General features: G+C 41.2%; 1 protein-coding gene across 1 annotated transcript in view; it reads left to right on the top strand.

Annotated features, from left to right (window-relative positions):
* cdc40 (cell division cycle 40 homolog (S. cerevisiae)) overlaps positions 1–2,071 on the top strand; it is a 124,944-nt gene extending 122,873 nt beyond the window's left edge. Inside the window, exon 15 of the mRNA XM_059982946.1 lies at positions 499–2,071. Within this exon, the coding sequence (XP_059838929.1) occupies positions 499–676 (178 nt within the window). The 3' untranslated portion in view covers positions 677–2,071. The remainder of the gene's footprint in view (positions 1–498) is intronic.
* The last annotated feature ends 12,227 nt before the right edge of the window (positions 2,072–14,298 follow it).

Raw genomic sequence — 14,298 nt, 5'->3', positions numbered from 1 at the left:
ACTGAAGGCCATTAGTGACCAAGATGTGTTTTAACAACAATTTCATGATTTTATTGTTTCTTAACATTACATATACTAGCATTTTATTCCAAATTTATAATTCTTTGAATGTAAATGGTTCAGGAATTCAGACCTGTCTCTCCAAATTAATTTCTGCACTCCAAGAATACCTTGAATAATTGAGCCACAATGTATTGTTTCTGTAATAATTAAATGGAAGTAATTGATTGAAAAATGGTTGTTCTTTGAAACAAATATAGCAATGGAATAAATAATGGTTGAATGACTGAATGAACTTGGAAAGTACAGAATTAGCCAGTAAAGGGCTACATAGAAAATTGAACTTTAATTTAAAGAGTCTATCACCTTACCTTTCATCATCTAGCCTTCATTGTTGCTGAGTAAAAGTCCTGGAATCCACTATCTAACAAATCTAGAGGTTGATATCCTTATTCCACACTTTGCTTGACATTCTAAATCTTGCTTTTGTTTGAATAGTTATGTTGCCTCGGGTGATGCCGATGGAAAACTGAACATCTGGGATTGGAAGACAACCAAACTTTACAGTCGAATCAAAGCACATGATAAAGTTTGCATTAGTGCAATCTGGCATCCCCATGAAACATCAAAAGTCATCACATGTGGTTGGGACGGACAGATCAAGTTGTGGGACTGATGGGATTTCCTGGAATTACCTGGCATCTGGACTCTTGAGATATTGTCTTCAAATTCGTTGAGAAGTGCTTTTAGATACGTTCTAAGTGACTGAAGCAACTGACATTCTCAAGGAATATTGGATGTGTATTAGATTGAAGGCTCAGGATGCAAGAATACCCATCTGCTTCTTTTATAAACTTGAGTCATCTTAAACAATCAACAAACTATTCAGTACTACCTTATTCTCTCATTATTTATTAAGAATTTGTGCTATTGAGGAAAAAAAATTGAGTGATTACAAATTGGAAGGAACAAGATAAACGATATTTTTGAACACAGCTTTAAAGTCTTCCTGTGCAAAGAACTGTGCTAATATACAGTGCTTCTGTTGGGCCAAATCAGTTAAAGGTCGCTCAGAGGAATGTGGCATCTTCAAAGAACCTTGTGTTACAACTCTGTTCATAGTATTGTCTGTTATTAATTGGAAAATAGATAATGTCTTCAAACCTATTAATTAAAAAGGACATGCAATTCTAAAATGGTTAGTTTCTGAGGGGTACTATTAGAGCACCACCAATTACAGAAACAAGTCATTGTCTTTCTTGTCAAGGGATGTGATCTTGATTGCATCTCATTAATAAGATTGACCTTTCTTCAAATATATTGCTCAACTATTCAAAATTGTTCAAACTATTAATTGATTCAGAACTAATATTTGCCCTCTGGTCACAATTTTGCTACAAAATATTTTTTCTATTGTTCAGCCTGTTTCTATTGTGAGATTTAATGTAGTCCTAATTACAATCCTGCATATTTGCCCTTCGATATAATTGCAAACATTTACACAGTAGTGGGGTATAGAAAACTGGTAATCAAACTGCCTGCCCTTGTAGTCTGAAACAAAGACAGTTTTGCAGATGCTGGAAATCTAAAGTATCAATGGAAAATATGGGAAATACTCAGCAGGTCAAGTTGCTCGCAAAAGGCAAATAGCATTTACTCTTAATGTGGATTGAAAGAGGTTACATGAGCTTTTCTAGCTGTGATGTTTATTTTCTGACTTAAAATGTTAACTACTCTTGCTCTATTAATATTACTTAACAGCTTGAGTATTTCCAGCATTTTCTGTGTCGGTAATTTCTATGACAGAGTGCGGGTTGAACCAGAAGGAAAAATATCAAGCACCTTGGTGTATGTGGAAGGAGTTTAAACAGAACTCAGAGATACTGGTAGCTACAGGTCTCCAACAAGAGTATTTCCATTATTTTTATGCTGAATTAATAAGAATTTATTTTTTGACATTGGTGACCTGCCCTGATTTAACAGTAAACAGAATTCAAAGGGTCTTTTTATGCAATGTTTTTTGTTGTTTTGTGCATTCTAATAAATGGACTTTTCTATGCTATTATTTGTATGTACATGTGTGTGTGTGTGCATTTGTTTCTCTGGCATATTAGTTTCTAGAGTCAGTTTCAGGTTGACAGCATGAAAGAACAGAATTCACAATTAAGTGTCAAACAGTCCACTTTGACGGATAATATAAAGCACATTAATAAAGAAAATAGCCCTTGAACTTTAATGGCCTGTAAACAATGCACCTGATGTTTGTAAAACTCAGATGAAAGAGCTTATGACTTGAATATTTATTGATTACTGCCCATTTTAAAAGCTACATTAAAAAATTCAAATTGATTGATTTAGATTCAGATGTATTGAGTCAGATGCAAATATCTTGACAGATCCAATAATGAACAGGCTATGGGATAATTTGAAGGATGTTATCTGATGCACAGCATTGAAGTACAATAATTGCATGTGCAGACTTCATAAATAAGACAAGAGCAACGGTACAATTTGAGGAGGTAGTTAATATCAAGATGGCTTTTTAGAGCAGATTGCAGTTGAGCCTAATAGGGGAATGTTAGTTCTGGGTTGGGTGCTGTGGAAGGAGCCAGATTTGATTAGGGAGCTTAAGGTAAAGGAACCCTTGGGAGACGATGATTATAATATGATTGAATTCACCCTGCAGTTTGAGAGAGAGAGAGAAAAAAAAGTTAAAGTCAGTATCAGTATTACAGTGAAGTAAAGGGAATTACAGAGGCATGGGAGAAGAACTGACCAAACTTGATTGGAAGGGAGCACTTGCAGGGATATCAAAAGAACAGCAATGGATGGAGTTTCTGGGGAAATTTGGAAGGCACAGGATAGATACATCTTATTCAAAGTATTCTAAAGAGAGAATGAGGCAACTGTGGCTGACAAGGGAAGTCAAAGACACCAAAGCAAAAGAGAGGGCATATAATATAGCAAAAGACAGTGGGAAGTTAGAGGATTGCGAAAGTTTTAAAAACTAATAGAAAGCAACTGAGGGAAAAAAAACAATGAGAGAAAAGATTAAATATGAAGATAGCTATCCAAAAATATCAAAGAAGATACCAAAAGTTTTCTCAGACATATAAAGAGTAAAAAGGAGAGTGGATATTGGACCACTAGAAAATGACGGTGAGAGGTAGGAATGCGGGGCAAAGAAAAGCTGGATGAACTTGATGTATTGTGCATCAGTCTTCTCTGTGTAGCAGTATGTCAGAAATTAGGGACTGTCAGCACAAAGGTGAATGTTATTCAGTTCAAGGTGCTTGGGCAACTGAAAGGTCTGAAGATGATAAGTCACTTAGACCAGATGGGCTACACCCCAGGGTTCTGAAAGAGGGAGCTGAAGAGTTGTAGAGGCATTAGTAATGATCTTTCAAGAATCACTAGATTCAGGAATGGTTCCAGAGGACTGGAAAATTGCAAATGTCACTTCACTCTTTAAGAAGGGTGGAGGGCAGAAGACAATAAACTATAGTCTTCTGTGATGGGAAAATGTTGGAGTCCATACGTTGAAGACTTGGATGGCTCAGGGTCAGGATGGCTACTTAGAATGCCAGGCTTTAGATGTTTCAGAAAGGACAGGGACAGAAGCAAAAGAGGTGGGGGCACGGCATTGCTGATCAGGGATAGTGTCACAGCTACAGAAAAGGAGGAAGTCATGGAGGGGTTGTCTACAGAGGGTGGAAGTTAGGAACAGGAAGGGGTCAATAACCCTACTGGGTGTTTTTTTTTAAAATAGACCACCCATTAATAACAGGAACATCAAGGAGCAAATAGGGAGACAGATTCTGGAAAGATGCAATAAGTTTTGTCATGGGAGATTTTGATTTCCTCAATATTGATTGGCATCTCCCGAGAGCAAGGGGTTTAGATGGGGTGGAGTTTGTTAGGTGTGTTGGAAGGTTTCCTGACACAATATGTAGATAAGCCTACAGGAGGAGAGGCTGTACTTGATCTGGTGTTGGGAAATGAACCTGGTCAGGTGTCAGATCTCTCAGTGCGAGAGCATTTTGGAGATAGTGATCATAATACTGTCTCCTTTACAATAGCATTGGAGAGAGATTGGAACAGACAAGTTAGGAAAGTGTAATTGGAGTAAGGGGAAATATGAAGCTATCAGGCAGGAACTTTGAAGCATAAATTGAGAACAGATGTTCTCAGGGAAATGTACAGCAGAAATGTGGCAAATGTTCAGGGGATATTTGCATGGTGTTCTGCATAGGTACTTTCCAATGAGACAGGGAAAGGATGGTAGGGTACAGAAACTATGGTGTACAAAAGTTGTTGAAACTCCAGTCAAGAAGAAGCTTACAAAAGGTTCAAAAAACTAGGTAATGATAGAGATCTAGAAAATTATAAGGCTAGCAGAAATGAGCTTAAGAATTAAATTAGGAGAGCCAGAAGGGGCCATGAGAAGGCCTTGGTGAGCAAGATTAAGAAAAGCTCCAAGGCAAGTATGTGAAGAGTAAGAGGATAAGAATAGGACCAATCAAGTATGACAGTGGAAAAGTGTGTATGGAACCAGAGGAGATAGCAGAGGTACTTAATGAATACTTTGCTTCAGTATTCACTATGGAAAAGGACCTTGGCAATTGTCGGGATGACTTGCACCAGACTGAAAAGCTTGAGCATATAGACATTAAGAAAGAAGATGTGCTGGAGCTTTTGGAAAGCATCAAGTTGGATAAATCACTAGGACTGAACGAGATGTACCCCAGGCTACTGTGGGAGGTGAGGGAGGAGATTGCTGAGCCTCTGGCAATGATCTTTGCATCATCAATGGGGATGGGAAAGGTTCCGGAGAATTGGAGGGTTGCAGATGTTGTTCCCTTATTCAAGCAGGAGAGTAGAGATAGCCCAGGAAATTGTAGACCAGTGAGTCTTACTCTGTTGTTGGTAAGTTGATGGAAGAGATGCTGAGAGGCAGGATTTATGAACATTTGGCAGAGGCATAATATGATTTGGAATAGTCAGCATGGCTTTGTCAAAGGGAACTCATGCCTTACAAGCCTGATTGAATTTTTTGAGGATGTGACTAAACAAGTTGATGAAGGTAGAGCAGTAGATATAGTGTATATGGATTTCAGCAAGATATTTGACAAGGTACCCCATGCAAGGCTTATTGAGAAAATAAGGAGGCATGGGATCCAAGAGGACCTTGCTTTGTGGATCCAGAACTAGCTTGCTCACAGAAGGCAAAGAATGGTTGTAGACGGGTCATATTCTGCATGGAGGTTGGTGACTAGTGGTGTGTCTCAGGGATCTGTTCTGGGACCCCTTCTCTTTGTGATGGTTATAAATGACCTCAATGAGGAAGTGGAGGGGTGGGTTAGTAAATTTGCTGATGACACAAGGGTTGGGGGTGTTGTGGATAGTGTGGAGGACTGTCAGAGGTTACAGCGGGACATTGAGAGGATGCAAAACTGGGCTGAGAAGTGGCAGATGGAGTTCAATCCAGGTAAGTGTGAGGTGGTTTAGAAAGGATGTAGAAACCATAGAAAGGGTGCAGATGAGATTTACAAGGATGTTGCCTGGACTGGGGAGCATGCCTTACAAAAAGAGGTGGAGTGAACTCTGTCTGCCTTTTCTCCTTGGAGCAGTGGAGGATGAGAGGTGACCTGACAGAGGTGTGTAAGATGATGACAGACATTAATCATGTGGATTGTCAGAAGTTTTTTCCCCAGGGCTGAAATGACTAACATGAGAGGGCACAGTTTTAAGGTGCTTAGAAGCAGGTGCAGAGGAGACGTCAGGATAAGTTTTTTTTTTAAATGCAGAGTGGTGAGTGTGTGGAATGGGCTGCAGGCGACGGTGGTGGAGGTGATACAATAGGGTCTTTTAAAGAGACTCCTGGATAGGTACATGGAGCTCAGAAAAACAGAGGGCTATGGGTAACCCTAGGGATTTCTAAAGTAAATACATGTCCAGGTGAGATCATCAGTGATGTGTATACCGAGGAACTCAAAACTACTCACCCTCTCGACTACTGTCCCATTGGTGTTGATGTGGATGAGCCTGTCTCCATTCCTCCTGTAATCCATGGTCAGCTCTTCTGTTTCTTGGACATTGAGGGAGAGGTTGTTATCTTGCCACCACTGTGTCAGGGTGTAGCCGATGGAGGAGAGGTTGTCTTGTCACTGCTAGAAATAAGGCCAATCAATGTCATATCATCAGCAAATCTGATCAGCAGATTGGAGCTGTGTGTGGCACTTCAGTCGTGGGTGTACAGGGAGTAGAGAAGGGGACCCAGAACACAACCCTGGGGGTGGGAGGGCACCTGTGTTGAGGGTCAGAGGGCAGAGGTGAGGGAGCCCATCCTAACCTCCTGTCAGCCATCTGATAGGAAGTCTAGGATCCAACTGTACAAGGTGGGGTGCAGGCCGAGGTCTCTGAGCTTCCTGCCAAGTCTGGAGGGAATTCGGGTGTTGAATGCTGAACTGTAGTCCAGGAACAGCTTTCTAACATGTGCATCCCTCTTCTCCAGGTGAATGAGGACAGTGTGTAGTGCTGTGGCTATGGTGTCATCGGTAGACCAGTTCTGTCGGTAGGTGAATTGTAGGGTGTCCAGTGTGGGTGGTAGCATGCTGCAGGTGTAGTACTAAGCAGCCTCTCAAGGCACTTGCTTATAATTGAGGCGAGTACGACCGGCGCCAATCGTTCAGGCATGCTACCTTGGTCTTCCTAGCTACAGGGACTGTCATGGATGATTTGAAACAGGAGGGCTCTACACACTGGGGGAGAGAGATTTGAAATGTCTGTAAGCTCACCAGCTAACTGGTCAGCACCCACTTTTGAGGACGTGCCCTGGGATACCCCCGGACCCACTGCCTGGTGGCTGTTGACACGTTGGAATTACAGGGAAGTTACTAGCATGGGCGGAGCATTGGCTGGTTGGCAGAAAACAGAGTGGGAATAAAGGAATCCTATTCTGGCTGGATGCCGGTTACCAATGGAGTTCCACGGGGTAGGTTTTGGGACCACTGCTTTTTATGATGTATGTCAATGATTTGGACTACAGTATTAAGGGATTTGAGGCTAATTTTGCCAATGATACAAAGATAGATGGAGGAGTGGGTAGTGTTGAAGGAACAGAGCCTGCAGAGAGACTTACATAGTTTAGGGGAATGGGCAAAGATATGGCAAATGATGGAAAGTGTATGGTCATGCACTTTGGTGGAAGAAATAAACGGGCAGACTATTATTTAGATGGGGAGAGAATTCAAAGAGACTTGGGAGTCCTTGTACAAGATAACCTAAAGGTTAACCTCCAGGTTGAGTCGGTTGTGAAGAAGGCGTTAGCATTAATGTTAGCATTCATTTCTAGAGGTATAGAATATAAGAGCTGGGATGTGATGTTGAGGCTCTATAAGGCACTCGTGAGACCACACTTGGAGAACTGTGTGTAGTTCTGGGCTCCTTATTTTAGAAAGGATATACTGACATCAGAGAGGGTTCAGTGAAGATTAACAAGAATGATTCCAGGAATGAAAGGGTTACTGTATGAGGAAATGTCTGGCAGCTCTTGTGCTGTATTCCCTGAAATTCAGGAGAATGGGGGGGATCTCATAGAAACATTCCAAATGTTAAAAGGCCTGAACAGTTTAGATATGGCCAAGTTATTTCCCATGGTAGAGTATCCCAGGACAAGAGGGCACGACTTAAGGATTGAAGAACATCCTTTTAGAACTGAGAAGAGGAGAAATCACTTTAGTCAGAGGGTGGTAAATCTGTGGAATTTGTTGCCACGAGCAGCTGTGGAGGCCAAGTCATTGGGTGTGTTTAAGGCAGAGATAGTTAGGTTCTTGATTAGCCAGGGCATCAAAGGGTATGAAGTGAAAGCAGGGGAGTGGGGATGACTGGATGAAGTGGAGCAGCCCATAATTGAATGGCAGAGCAGTCTCAATGGGCCTGCTTCTGCTCCTATACCTTATGGTCTGTTCTACATACCTCAGCCTCAGATGACCAAGGAGCACAATTCTTGCCATAATCCCCTAATTCTTAAGCCCCACCAACTTCTTGGCTTCTGATTTACTAAGTGGAAGGTCAATAACCACAGATGAACTTTTAACAGCTTTTTTTGGCCAAACAATCAACCTGCTCATTCCTCTCAACACCTCTATGTGTAGGGACCGATAAGAAAAGGAACCATAGACCAATTCTAGAATGAACGGGCACGGCCTCAGGATAGAGGGACATCCATTTAGAACAGAGATGAGAAGAGATTTCTTCAGCCAGAATGTGTGAATCTGTGGAATTCATTGCCACGGACAGCATTTAAAGCAGAGGTTGACAAGTTCTTGTTTAGTCGGGGGGGTCAAAGGTTACAGGGAGAAGGCAGGAGAATAGGGTTTAGGGGGTAACAGCATCAGCCATAATGGACCAAGTGGCCTAATTCTGCCCCCATGTCTAATGGTTTTTTGGACACAGGGGAACAGTTACCAGAAGTTTGAGGATGTGCATTCATACTGCATAATGGACGGTGCCAGGGCATAGCCTGTAGCGCTGTTCCTCTTATTTAGTCTCAACATGGCAGGAAGGAGGCTGTGGACTGATGTGCTGGTGTAGGAATAGGAAGGAGAATTAAAATAATTGGCAGTGCCACCTTGGCCAGCAAGAGGCATCTGCTGTGACCTCTAGTTCAGTGCCTGGACCTGCAAAAGTGGTGCCCATCTAAAAGAAAAATGGGGTAATAGATGGATGATGCCGTTTCCTTGTGGGATTGGAGGGGATTTTTTTTTTCCCACACCGAGAGTGGTCATTGGTAACTGGTTTATTATTGTCACATATACTGAGATTCAGTGAAAAGCCTTTGTGTGCTATGATTCACTTTCAAGGCCTGTATAACACTTGTTCTCAGTATTTATTATGTTTTTTTTGTATTTCCTCTATTTTGTACATTGATAATCAGTGTTTATATGTAGTTTTTCATTGATTCTGTTGTATTTCTTTGTTCTACTGTGAATGCTTGCAAGAACAACGATCTCAGGTAGAGTATAGCAACACGCACGTACTTTAATAATGAATACACTTTGAACTTAAAAGGTTGGGATGCCAAGCCTGTTCTTCTAGTTTGTGATCACATTTAAACAAATCTACTCAATAGCTCATGGGTTTTTTTTAGCAAATATTTACCCTTACAAAACACATGGTTTGCTGGGATATTGCTTTCACAGTCTTCCCTCCCTTAATCTCTTTCTGGAGGACAACACCTATTGCACCAATGCTGCAGTTATTGTTGTTGATGGGTGATTTAACACTGTTGCTCCAGAGAAGTGGGAATCATGTTTAACACGTATTGTACTTTATTTTTAGGGTGTTAAACGGACCAAGTGTATTCAGCAGCTTTTTGTACTTTCTTAGGACTTCAGGACCTGATGATTTTAAAGTCAATACTTGAACCCACTACTGTTACCTTGTAGAAAAGCACAACAGCCAAGTTGTGATAAGCCACGTCTAACAAACAGTGAATGATTAATCGGTTAACCTGTTTTGAATAATGGTAGCTGAGAGCAGAGTGCCAACAGGAAACCAGAAGAAATGAATATATGATTAGTTATGTCCAACTGAACAAGTGATACAGACCTTACCTTGGTACGTCAACTGGAAGACAGCGTCTCCAACAGAACAGCATTTCCTCAGCACTGTACTGGTGCCAGCTTACATTCTGTGTTCAGGCCACGAATGGTAAAGAAAACAACTAGGAGTCAAATCAGACCCAAAGAGGGACAGCAAAGTAAATACTTTTTCCTCCAAATTACAGCTGAAACAACGGGAACAGGAAGGAAACCTTGGCTCATTTTGTCATTATGCATTGCTCCATCTCACAAACAAGATTACCCAGCACTCAGGACTGGTTTTTAACTTCCAGTGAGGACAAAAACCACAACCAATCTTGAATGGCTTCAACATGCTTTGACCAAAATGCTGAGATCAGCCAAACATGTAGGCAGTCATTTCATGTCTCATTCAACATTTATCATTTCACAAGTTCCAATTTTTCCTTGAAATGGACAATTGACATTAGCCATTTTTGAAATGTTGGGTGCTGTGTATCAAAATATCCTCAAATTGTAGGTCACCAAGTATAACAGCAAGTCAATACTGTCTGGATACATAGTGGTCGCTGTGGCAACTTCTCTGTATGTTCGAAAGAAATCGCAGAGGGTCGTGGACCCAGCACATCACAACAACCAGCCTCCACTCCATGGACTGTCTATACTTCTCTGCCTCCGTAAAGCAGCCAGCATAGTCCAAGATGCCACCCACTGCAGACATTCTCTTCTCCTGTCTCCCCAGCAGGCAGAGGATACACAACCCTGAAAATATCTACCACCAAGCTCAAGGACAGCTATCCCACTGTTATCAAACTCTTAAACAGACCTCTTGTATGACGACAGGTAGTCTTGATCTCACAATCTACCTTATTATGACCTTGCACTTTGTTTCCCTGCACTGTACTTTCTGTGTAGCTCGTACACTTCATGCCGAATTGTAATTGTTTTACCTTGATCTGCCTCAACGTACTGTGAAATGATTTTGATCTACATGAACAGTATGCAGGATAAGTTTTTCACTGTATCGCTGCATACATGGGACAATAATAAAACAATACCCTTACCCATACAGATCTTCCCCCATCCCCCAACCCTATTTACAATCCTTGGCATTAGAGTGTCATTGCCCTCTAGTGATCCCCCAACCAATAGGCCCTCTCAAGAGCGAGAAGTTAAAGTGCCTTAAATTCTAATCAGTTTTAACAGTGATGGAGCTGTCAATTTGCACCTTCCTACATTCTGAATGAAGCCATTTTATTTGCTTGAAAGGAGAAACATTGCCCTGTGACCTTGTATTTGGTTTCACAGAAATGCCTTTCCACTGGGATTATACTTCCATGTGCTTACCCATGAATGTTTACATTCATCAACTGCCCAGGGCCAAATTGGGCATGGATGCAGATTCAACCTGAAATGAGAAAGACTTTTTTTTAAAATGCTAGATCTAAATCCTTTGCTCTCTGACTTCAGGCAGAATTCCAAGGCTGAACAGTCGTGTTTTTATTTCCAAAAATTCCAGAGCTCTCAGCTCCCTGCAGTTTGCAATCTCAGAAGGTGCTATGGTGCTGCTCAAGAATTGATAAGATAGTTTCAAGATAGATTCAGATGGGGAAAATGTGCCTTGTTGGGGAAGTCCACAAGATTAAAATAAAGGATGTTTCTGCATCAGTGCATTTGGCAATTCGGCTGCAAATCACAACAATTTAGATAAGTGTTGCTTATTTCTGGTATAAATTCATGTTCACGTTGCCAACCTAAACTGTACCCTAAACCATTGGAGAACAGCCAATTGGAATGCAAATCGCTTCCAATTCTTAAAAAAAAATCTATATTTTAGTGGGATCCTGGTGCACCTTTAGTAATATCACCTTAAAATATAATGTGGAAATGAGAAACTTTAATCTGCAGAGCTGGAATGATGATGTAGAAACATTGATTTATACCAGTTGTGAGAATGAATTAAAATGGTTAATTAAGCAATTAGCTTTTTGAAGCAGCCACGTTCAATAATTGATGCCACTAAACAACTTAATTGGGAGAAAAATCCCATCAAAATAAAGCAAAGCAAATTGCAAATGCTAGAAATCTGAAACAGAAACAAGCAAGGCTGAAAATACTCCACATCTCAGGTAGTGTCTGTAGAAAAGGAAATGGTTAATGCTTCAGATCCAATTATCAGAACTTGTTACCATGCCATGGCTTTCAATAGCAAGGGTGCAGGAGGTGATTACCTGGATAAGGTAGGTTTGATTTGTTTTTTTTCCCCCAGAAGCAGTGCAGGTGGATGACTTGATCAATACAGGGATGGCGAACCCTAAGGCATGCATGCCCAAGATGGCACACACAAGAATTTTATTTGTGCACAGCCTGCAGTGATGCCCCTTGGTTCTTTAAACTCCACTCATAATAAAAAGATACAGATTGATTATCTTTACTGCCAAATGAAGCAGCGAATTAACTTTTACAACAGTGAGATGTTTTCACAGGAAACGCTTCACAGCAGCTTGGCACCAGCTAGACAGTTACGGGAACACATGTTGGATGACATGTTTTGAAATCCTTGAACTCATCAATATTTGGATAGCAACAGTTGGGCCTGTTGGCATTTGCTTTGCTCTTTGTTCCTCAGCAGTCCATAATTATTGTTACTAATTCATTAATCAACAATAATCTCTGCTCAAAATCATGCCGTGCAAGAGAATTCTTTTTAAAAACCCAAGAATATCATCCATTTGTGCACCTTCTCTCAAAACCTGTTTGCCACCCCTGTGAAGAATATAGGGTAATGAGAGGGATAGTTGGGGTATACAATCAAAATCTTCTACTTGTATATAGGGGTATTAGATTAAAGATGAGAAGTTTTAAAGCAGATCTGAAGGGTAGGATTTTTTTTATATACAGGTGGTTGATATCTGGAGAGCACTGTAGAGGAGGTGGTGGTGGAATCACATGCAATTACTACATTTAAATAGGTCAAGTCACCTTTTATTGTCATTTCAACCATAACTGCTGGTACAGTACACAGTAAAAACGAGACATTTTTCAGGACCATGGTGCTGCATGAAACAGTACAAAAACTACACTGAATTACGTAAAACAGCACAGAAAAAACTACACTAGACTACAGATCTACCCAGGACTGCATAAAGTGCACAAAACAGTGCAGGCATTACAATAAATAATAAACAAGACAATAGGCACAGTAGAGAGCAGTAAGTTGGTATCATTGCAGACTCTGGGTACTGAGGAGTCTGATGGCTTGGGGGAAATTTAAATAGGCAAGGTACAGAAAGATATGGTTCACAGACTAGATGAAAAAAGGCTCATGCTGAATGGACATACTGAACCAAAGGGACTGTTCCTGTGCTCTACAACTCCCTGGTTCTTTTGTAGGTTATCCAGAAAATACTACACAGGACAGGACAACATGGTACAGACCCTTCAGACTAGCATGTCCATGAGAAGCTTGAGAAGCTTACTAATCTAGTTGTTTTGTTTTTTTTTTTAAATACTTCCACTGGCCTGATTTGCTGGTTATTTCTGATAGCTCTGGTTTGCATTTTGCAGCTTTTGCAAGGCACCCTTTTTGTCTCTCCCTCCATTTGCCCTCTCCATCTACCAATCTGATTGTTTCATCAACATCTTATTGAGAAAACCCTCGATAAGATTTCTTACATCCAGTCTACCACTAAGAAACCTCAGGGACCTCAATGCCGTCCAGGGCAAAGCAGGCTGTTTGAATAGCATTCCTTCATTCACCTAGTATATTCTTTCCCTTCGTCAGCAAGGGAAAGTGCCAGGCATATCTGCCTCTACAAAATGCAACATGGTTATTGAAATCAGGTTTACCATCACTGCCTTATATCATGGAATATGCTGTTTGTGACAGCCATACATTTTAAAACATAAAAATTTACTCCAAATTACAATAAATAAATAGAACAGAAGAGGAATAAGTTGGTTGTGGCCATGGACCATTCAGAAATCTGATGGGGTTCTTAAAACATTATGTGTGGGTGTTCAGGCCTCAGTACCTCCTTCCCAATGACAGTAATGAGACGAGGGCATATCCCAGATGCTGAGGGTCCTTAATGATGGCCACTGCCTTCTTGAGGCATCACCTTTAGATGTTCGAGGGTGAGGAGTGTTGTGCTCCTGATAGAGCTGGCCGAGTCTCAAACCCTCTGTAGCCTCGATATCCTGTGCATTGGACCCCCCCCCCCACCTCAAACGAGGCAGTGATGCAGCCAGTCCCATGCTCTCCACCATACATCAGAATCAGGTTTAAAATCACCGGCACATGTCGGGAAATTTGTTGTCTATGCAGTAGTAGTACAATGAAATACACAGTAATAAAAGTGAATTACAGTAAGGATACATATTAAATAGTTAAGTACAGCAGCTCTACTTATTACTAAAGCAATAGTCAGGTGGTGCTCATTCAGAAATCAGAAGGCAGACGGGAAAAAGCTGTTCCTGAAACGTTGAGTGTGTGCCTTTGGGCTTCTGTACCTGGTGACAGCAATGAGAACGAGGCATGACCAAGGTGATGGGGGTCCTTAATGGTGAATGCCACCACTTGAAGCATTGCTCCTTGATGTCCTGGATACTACGGAGGCTAGTGCTCCTGGTGGAGCTGAGTAAGTTTACAACTCCGTGCAGTAGCAACCCCCTCCCCATACAAGACAGTGATGCAACCAGTTAGAATGCTGTC

This window comes from Hypanus sabinus, chromosome 10 (genome assembly GCF_030144855.1).
Source record: "Hypanus sabinus isolate sHypSab1 chromosome 10, sHypSab1.hap1, whole genome shotgun sequence".
In the NCBI taxonomy this organism is placed as follows: domain Eukaryota; kingdom Metazoa; phylum Chordata; class Chondrichthyes; order Myliobatiformes; family Dasyatidae; genus Hypanus; species Hypanus sabinus.
This window is presented reverse-complemented; position numbering and strand designations above follow the sequence as displayed.